The sequence below is a fragment of the Copadichromis virginalis genome, linkage group LG3 (genome assembly GCF_057382275.1).
Source record: "Copadichromis virginalis isolate Kocher_CV1m ecotype Utaka linkage group LG3, C_Virginalis_male_GT1.1, whole genome shotgun sequence".
NCBI classification, from domain to species: domain Eukaryota; kingdom Metazoa; phylum Chordata; class Actinopteri; order Cichliformes; family Cichlidae; genus Copadichromis; species Copadichromis virginalis.
In genome coordinates, this window is record NC_140620.1 from 9,787,860 (window position 1) to 9,796,705 (window position 8,846).

The 8,846-nt window shown below is 43.2% G+C and overlaps 1 protein-coding gene and 1 long non-coding RNA gene across 2 annotated transcripts; both read left to right on the top strand.

Annotated features, from left to right (window-relative positions):
• The first annotated feature begins 5,632 nt into the window (after positions 1 to 5,632).
• On the top strand, positions 5,633 to 6,318 carry LOC146712656 (uncharacterized). Its single transcript, XR_014919070.1, has 2 exons — positions 5,633 to 5,872; positions 6,043 to 6,318. It is a non-coding gene; the product is annotated as an uncharacterized LOC146712656 (long non-coding RNA).
• Positions 6,319 to 6,451: 133 nt separating this feature from the next.
• On the top strand, positions 6,452 to 7,493 carry LOC146712657 (uncharacterized). The gene is made up of 4 exons (XM_085436864.1): positions 6,452 to 6,508; positions 6,608 to 6,896; positions 6,977 to 7,216; positions 7,300 to 7,493. Exons 1-4 carry the CDS (start codon positions 6,452 to 6,454, stop codon positions 7,491 to 7,493), a joined length of 780 nt encoding a protein of 259 aa, XP_085292990.1.
• Positions 7,494 to 8,846: the final 1,353 nt, after the last annotated feature.

The following is an 8,846-nucleotide window of genomic DNA, read 5'->3' on the forward strand; positions in this document are numbered from 1 at the left end:
AAACACCAGATTAACCAGTTTCACTCATCATCCTTCTACTGTCAGATTTTACTGGTGCAGGTTTGATGAATCACCATCTGAGAACGTCTCTGATGTGGGCGCCACCCACAGGGATCACTTCCTGTAGAAGGGTCACATGACCTGTTATAGGCCCCGTTGTGATGATGACAGCGACGCCCCTTTCGTGTGAGGTTAAACCCAGAGAGCTTCGTGTGACCTCTGACCCTGATCACCAGCGTTAGGGTCAGTGAAGGTGAGATACCATGTGACAGGAGGAGGAACAATAAAGTTTTATTTGTACGAACACGTAGAACAGATGAAGTCAGAACGAAGCAGGTGGAGCTCAGTCAGGGTGGAGGTGCAGACAGGTGAGCTGAAGGGGAGGAGCCAGTCTGGTCAGGAACTCTGTTTCCTCGAGTGAACCTCCTCACCTCTGAAACACACACACACGACTCTGAAGGTTGCAGTCAGGGTGGTGAGGGTGGGGTTATCTTCTGGTCTCTGGTTGGTGCGTTTCCTGCAGGTGAGGCTGAGCGGCCGAATCATGACATCACTGCTGCACAGACACAACAGGAAGTGGAGGAGGAAGTCGTCAGCGTCCCCGTCACACACCTGAGACAGACACAGAGGTTATGTCTCTGCAGAGTCACGGCTCGGCCCTGTGGAAACGTCCTGCAGGACGCCTGTTTCTCTCTGTGGTGGCCCCCCCACAGCGTCCCCACCGTGCTTCACTGTGTGGACGCTGTTCTTTGGGTTGTAGCTGCATCTTCTTCTCGTTTCACCTCCTCTGACCACAGGACGTTTCAGTCTGCAGGTCTTCGTCCTCAGCAGTGTGGCTGAAGGTGTCTGCAGACGTGGAGCTCTGTGAGCTCACAGTGCGTCCCTGTGCAGCCTGTAGAGTCTTTGAAGTCTTTGCTCTGACAGGCTTGTTCTGTGCTGGGCGGCTCTTTGACTTTCTTCAGGTTTCCCTTCCTGACACTCTGATAACCTCAGATATCCACAACGTGAATCCTCACAAACATCTTTTTCTCTCTTTTCACTCAAACCTTCTGACGTTTTCACACCGACTGTAAATATGAAGAAAACCCTCAGTTTGACGCCACGCCCCCAAACCAGTTCGGCAGTAAAGTGTGAGCAGACGGAGCTGTTACCAGGATGTAAACAGGATGTGCCCTTTCACAGTTAAAGCCTCAGGAATAAAAACATGACCCGATCTTAAATTTTTAAAGATAAAATAAAGTTTAAAGACGACGATGAGCATGTGACTCACTGCTCAGAGCCCACTCACCCAGGTGCATGATGGGAGCAGGAGGAGGAGGCTGGGCCGAGCGTATAGAAACCAAACAAACAAATAAACAACAGCACGACAAACACGTGAACCAGACTTTACCTGTAAACTTACCTGGTGTCTCCCAGGGAGACCACAGTTATGGAGCTGACAGGTAAGTACGTGCAGTACACACTTCCTGTCCTGAAACACACACACAGGTAAACCGCACAGGTACGTAACCATCGGCGTGACTTTGTATTGAACATTGGGGGGTCAAGATCTCTGTCTAAATAAATAAATCTGGGTACATTTCCAGATGATTAAACAACTATTTTGCTGGTAACACCTGAAACCAGTAAAGAAAACCAGCAGCCTATTGATGCAAGATGATCCAGAACTTTATTGGGGCTGACATTGTTGGAAATGAGTCCAAATAAAGAGTCCAAACATTTATAAGCCTGTCTATGTGTGTCTCACCTGGACAGACTCCTCTGGAAACCAGACAACAGCAGAGTGTTACCCGGCAACAGGCCAGGTGGGTAGGGGGTAAGTAAGTTAGCTGGATTTGATTGTTGACGATTTCGCGTGATCTTGGATCGTTCGGTTCTCCGAAGCTCATCCGGGACTTGCTGTCATAGCAACAGATCCGTAAGCGTAAACCTGCTCGGGAGCAGGCTTACTTTATGTAAACAGGATTAGATCACAGCCACTCAGGTATGTCCGCTTCATGTATACGAAAGCAACGGTGAAATATACTCACTCAAATGAGCAATCCTATTTATCCATATTGTATATTCTGTATCTATATGTGTATATATGGTGTATTTATGCTTATATCCTTACTCTTATTCCCCTTAATGTATCTGTAACATGCAACTTCTTTCGGTGCTTTGCTACTGGAAACTGAATTTCCTGGAGGAACCCACCCGAGGGATTAATAAAGTTTCATCTAATCTAATCTAATCTAATCTACTTGGGTTTTCTTCCTGTAGCCCTCATGTTTACTCAAGGTTTAGTTCTGTCTTCATGCTGATTTTCTTGTTCAGTCGTGTCTCATGTTGCAGTTTGTCAATCCTGTCCCTGTGCTCTGTGTTCCCTCTGTTCAGTATCAAGTCTGTGCCTCATGTGTTTCCTGTTTTATTTTGATAGTCCCTGTCCTGTGTGCAGTGTGCTTGGTTTTGCTTCCCTTCTGTCATTAGGCCTGATTTGTCCCAGATGTGTTACCACCTATTCCCCATCTTCTCGTAGTCCTGCTTGTGTATTTAAGCCTTGTGTTTCTCTGTTAGTTGTTGTGTTGTACCCTCACTGTACTGTGTTTTGTTTTCTATGTGCTTCTGGTAATGTTTTGGTTCACTCTTTCCTGGTTTGATTTTCTACTTTCCCGGGTTTCTAGTTTGGGCTTAAGTTTTGAGTTTCTAGTTTTGTTTTCTTCTATTTCTATTCGAGTGTTCTCCAGCAATAAAGCTGCCACTTTAGTTAATCATTCTGTCTCTGGGTCCTGCGTAGTGATGGTGAGATGAAGCCTCATGATGAACTGAAGCTTTCCATCCAATTGGTCGACTCATGGTTCGAAGCATTGTGATGATTCATTTGTTCTACTACTCAATTCAAGTGAAGCGGGCTCTTTGATTATAATGATGTGTAAACCTTATGTACATCTGGATAATGACACAAACTAGTGTTTGGTGCTTCACTTTTTAATAAACTAAAAGACAGAAATCAGATTATAGGATGTGTAGTGTTGTTTATTTATATTTTGGTGTTTATCATTTGTGATATTTATTATTGTGTGCATACTTTATTAGGAGAGACAAAAAAAAAAAAAATCTCTTCCTTGCTGGTTCCATCGAAGAAGAAATGCACAAGTAACTATGTAGCACGTACGTAATCCAATTCCACAACACGGTGTGATGGGGAATCAGCTGTTTTCCTGCCCATGTTATTTCGAATCTGGCGCGAACCGGTGAACCAGTCCCTGAATCAGTTACGTGGTACGGACTGCCCGCAAGGCCTCGAATGTCACTGCATACGTAATCAAAGCAAGCCTCGATACGCGCTTCAGAAAAACGCCCCCGCGATTACCCGACGCACGATTCGAAGCTTCGACACACAGGACACATCACTAGTCCTGCGTTTGGGTCCTACATCCTGCCTGCCACCTCAACACCTTTAATTTTACAGCTTCTTAGTTATTATAAACTGCTGCAACTCATAATGTTTTCTAAGATAGTAAAACCAGATTTAAACCGACTACTTCTACAAAGATGGAGCTAAAGTGATGATATACATTTATAGTTTGGACTTGGACACATACAGTCTGTTTTTCCTTATAACTACATGTGAGTTCAATTAACATTTTGTAGGAAAAGGGAGTTTGTTTTTTAAAAGGATTATAGATTCGGAGCTGAATTACCCAACGGAACATCTCATTCACTGACGTTTGCTGGAGAAGCTGCTCTGCCTCTTTGTGATGGAGCAGCAGCGTGACGTACTGAAGACTGTTAACGGGGAAGTGCTGAAGCTGAAGGCGTCTCTCTGCTGCTCAGACTGACGTTCAGTCGTCATCCAGACAACATGAAGACTGCATCGGTCTCTCTGCTCCTCGGTGAGTCAAACACTAAAATCATCGATTTATTTATCACAGCTCCAACAAACAATATGGCAGGAAAACAACCTTTCAGCAGTTACAAGCTTGCAGCTACTGACTTTAAAGTTCATGTAAAAATTCTGAAAAGTTTCGTCAAGGCAGGAGGAACAGTTCATTCTCTTTCTTATGTCTTTCTGGTTTCATTTGATTGGTGGCTGTGAAGTTGGGCAGGAACCAAGAAGTGATGTTAATGTTGAATAATGGAGCTCACACTTTTAACTGAAATGTATGAAGAGTGATAGAAAATGGTTTCAAACATGCATGATGAAAGTTTTTCGGTTTAAATCGATCTCATCATCACTGCAAACCTCTCAGAGGTTCAGACTCAGCAGTTTAACCTGGAATCCTGCAGGAAAGTCACCATATAGTCTGGACTAAGTCAGCGATTAAACTTTCTGCCCAGCTAAGTGTCAGCAACATGAAGACCATGTTGCTGACACCCCACTCCTGCTTTACAGGTGAAAATAGAGCAACAGGACCGCTGAGTCTTTGACTTTATTTATTTTCTGCTGTGTTTTACTTGCATCTATTTGAAAGACTGAGTGTAAACACAAAAAATATTTTATTTTATGTGCTGGAATGTGCAGAAAATAGGTTTAAATGTTAAACTAATTTATTCAAGTCAGAGAATGTTGCATATAATTAAATTTTTGCTTGATGCATAAAGTTAAAAGATTAAAACTGATAAAACAAGTTAAAAAAAAGAGACTTTTCCATTTGATTACATTTTGTATGATGGATTATGCAGAAAAATTAGAATTGGGCTGAAAGATCTATCGCTTTATCACCTCTTCAGGTTGTAAATCATGTTTTTAAAAAGTAACTAAGTAATTAAGTAATTAATTACTTTTCAAAATAAGTAATCAGTAAAGTAACGGGATTACTTTTTTGGGGAAGTAATCAGTAATTAGTTACTGATTACTTTTTTCAAGTAACTTGACCAACACTGCCTGTTACTACCACACACCAAATCCGGTCGTTGGTACTTGCTGGCTTGTGTAGCCTCTAGGTAACAAAAGCTCAACACTGCCCCCTAGCATCCTGGAGCACTTCTGTTGTCTTCTGTATGTGCTTCGGAGTTTGTACGTGCTTTGTCTGTAGGGGCCACCGTAAATATACTTTTTTATTCACTCCACATAAAATGTAATAAATAAATCATATAATACAAAAACCAACTAATTACATTTCAACTTTTAACTATTTAAATTTTCAGCTTTTTCCTTTTACAAATTTAAAGTGAAACAACACAAAACACTGCAAACCACAACACAATTAAATATAAATTATAATATGAAAACAAAAAGAAGATGCATATTCTCTGTCATATGGACCTGCATGAATAAACTTTCTGAATCCTTTATCATCTGCAACTGAAAATAGTTGTGGATGATTACTATACCTTTCTAATGTCACGTTGTTGTCCCTGCCTCTCTTTCTCTCTCCCTCCCGCTCTGTTCCTGTGCTACTGAGTGTAACTACCGCCCCTCCCCCCTCTGCTCAGTGAAGCGAAAAAAAGTGCGAGAGAGAGAGGGTGAGAGAAAAAAAAAACCCACGGCTCGCGATAAGGAGCCGGCTCGTGTCGTTCACGTCAAAGAGTCGGCTCTGAGAGTTTCCTTCGCGACCGACACATCACTAGCTGGGATAACCACATTTACTCAGGGCCTTCTTGATGTGATGTTCCTCCTGGCTGCTGTGTCTGTGGGGATGGTGTTCGCTCTGTGTTGTAGCGTCCTGATGACACCCAGTTTGTGCTCCATGCTGGCAGACGTCTTCGGTTTAGAATCTTTTATTATTTGTCTCGTGTTTAAATCCTCGTCTTTCTCATTCCTGCAGAAAGGACGCTGTCATCAAGTCTGAGTCAAGTCACCTATCAGGATATGAACTTCAGACAATCAGCCAATAAAATTACAGATACACACTCACATGTTGTTTTCTCCAGTCCGAGGACACTGCAGGTACACATTCAGCTGTTATCCAACAAGTTATTGCTTCACAAAATATGATTATGACCCTTTGTCCACTGTGGGTCCTTGTGATAATTTCTTTGCTCCTCTATTCTTCTTGTCTTTCCATCTCCTGGATTCTCTTTTAACCATCTACTCATTCTCGTTCTCTTGTGCATCAGGGCTGAGTTATTGATGGAGTTTCCCAGATCAAATTTAAAGGAGGATGGGAAGAAGAGGATTTTCTCTCTGCCAGTCCCGTCAGCTCCCTGCTAAGATTTAGAGCTTGTCCTGTTTTTCAGAATGAAGGCCCTGCTCATCTGTTTTTCTTGCCATTGCTTAAAAAGTGTACATTCTGCATCCAAATGTCCAGCTGCCTTCAACTTTGATGTTTGTCTTGGCCAAAAATAAGCCTTCAGTTTATTCCTTTGTTTAAATAAAAATCTCTTGCTGATAAACTGAACCCTGGCTGTGGCGTCAGAGTAGCGCTATATAAGTGCTACATAAGAACCAGTCCTTCTACCATTTACTAAAAGCAGGCTTTTGCCAGGGCTGCAAAGGGATTTGTAAAGAATGAATTTTTAGTGTACTATGTTTCAGGCAGTTGTTGCATGGAAGTGGCTGTTACTGAAAGTCCAGCACAGACCTGTAGTGACAGCCAGTGATTGGCATTTTGAAATGATAATAATAGCATAATGATTTAAAATTCCAGGTTCCAGGACAAACACTGAGTGTAAACACTGATAGAAACTGTCCGTCTGTCCTCCAGTCTCTCTGAGCGTCAGTCCAAACCTTCAGCAGTTCTTCACAGCAGCCTCAGTGTCTCTGACATGTGAAGGTCAGCTGGGCTCTGATGGATGGACGGTGAAGAGGGACACAGGAAGTGGGACTGAGTCATGTGGAGCGGGTGGGCGGGGCTTTGGGAAGATAAATGGTCCATCCTGTGTTTTTGATGAGTTCAGCCCAGTCAGTGGAGTTTACTGGTGTGAAGGTGAAGCTGGAGAGAAGAGTGAAGAAGTCAACATCACTGTATCAGGTAATGAAGTCATTCATTTCATCAGACTAACAGCAGACTGTTATACCACCTCTACATCACTCTGTGGGTCTTTTCCTCAGATAAAGAAGTGATCCTGGAGATCCCTGCACTTCCTGTGAGGACAGGAAGTGATGTCACTCTACGCTGTAAAAACAAAATTGGTGGCACAGCTGCAGCTTATTTCTACTTTAATGGACGTCCTGTTGGACCTACATCAGAGAACATAATCACCATTAACGTGCAGCAGTCTGATGAAGGTCTCTACTGGTGTGCTCCTGATGAGTTTGGATCATCTCCTCAGAGCTTTCTGAGGGTCAGAGGTCAGAACACTGTTTCCTCTTAAAGCTTAAACCTGTTGAGAAGATAACAAACTGAATGACCCAGCTTCATATCTTTCCTGCAGATCCTACTACACCAACACCACCAACAACAAAAACATCAGCAAACATCCATATCTCCTGTTCTCCTCCTCCTCTTCCTAATCCCTCCTTCATCATCCCAGTCATAGTTACTGTAGGTTCTCTGGTCCTTGTGGTTCTGGTTTTGGTTCTAGTTCAGCTTCTTTGGAAGAAACACACAGATATGATATCTGTCTGACCCACCTGGGCTCTTTTGGTTCAAGCAGCAAATTAAAATATTTTGAAATTTCACTTGAGAAAATCTGAGGGACTTTCCTGTCTGCATTTATTTTGTAGAGCACTGGGTCCCAACATCTTTAGACTGATGCGTTCCCATGGCCCAATTGAAAAGTTTTAAAAGTTCTGGAAGTGGGTCCATAAAAATGAAAAGTATTACTGATATAAACTGGGCTTATCTCTCATCCAAAGTCACGTCCAGACAGCTTCCATCAGGGTTTCAATTGTAGGATCGCTCCCTAGAAATTAGATTCAGACTAAAACCCCACAGACACAAACACCAGTTTGGGTTGTTTTTCCTGATTGGCTGTCACTTGTTAAGGTGGTATGATACAGGAACAGTGTTCTGTGGTCTCATCACTCTGATGCTGCCATCATGGCTCTGCTTAATCCATAATCAACCAGTCTTTGCTCCTGAATCCTGTACCTGTAACATCAGACTGTCTATGAAAGTCTTCTAAACATCCTACAGCAGTGAAGTGATCACCAACGTTCATTCACATCACATCATTTCTGCAGGGAGACACCAGCCAGCCTCTACAAATGATGTCACATATGCCGAGGTCACCATTAGAGAGTCAGCCAATAAGATGTCAGTCATCCAACCAGAAGTGATTTACTCCAGCCTGAGCATAAACACTACAGGTACACATTCTAGCAGGTGACATAAATGAGTGATAAAAGCAAGAGAAATTGAGAGTTGAAGAAGATGAGACTTTTTTTCTCCTCTTCATGCTGCCATGTGTATTTGACCTCTGTCTCTACAGGTTAAAAGAAGAGAAAACCAAGTGGTACCAAAGACCAACAGCTGGAGGAGGAACACTTTCAGAAATGACTGTCAATGAACACAGTTCACCACACCACCTATTCCAGGAGCGCAGCTTCATAGTAGGAGAGTCAGGTGCTGAACTGGCCTGCCTGCAGTCCTGATCTTTCATCAATGAAAACATCTGGAGCATCATTGTGACGGAGTTACACCGTCCCGAGCCGCCGACAGCTGATCTGGGCGCATACACGCACCACCACCATTAGTTTTTACAATTACCGTGGCTGCGCGGCTTTTCGGCGACCGGGCAGATAAACAAAAAAGGGTGAGAGGTATATTTTGAGCAGCGCAGAGGGTGGCCAACATATTTTCCCACTTACCTTCAATAAAGCCGGTCGCAGAGACTCGCTGTGATCGCCGATTATACGGGGGTTATGCAAGCCGATGGTATGGTGTTCCGGGGTTTAAATAGTGGGTTCGCGTGCGCTTGAAGGGTCACGTGAACTGCATTATTCTTTTGGTTTGTTTGGTGTTATTGTGAAACACTGT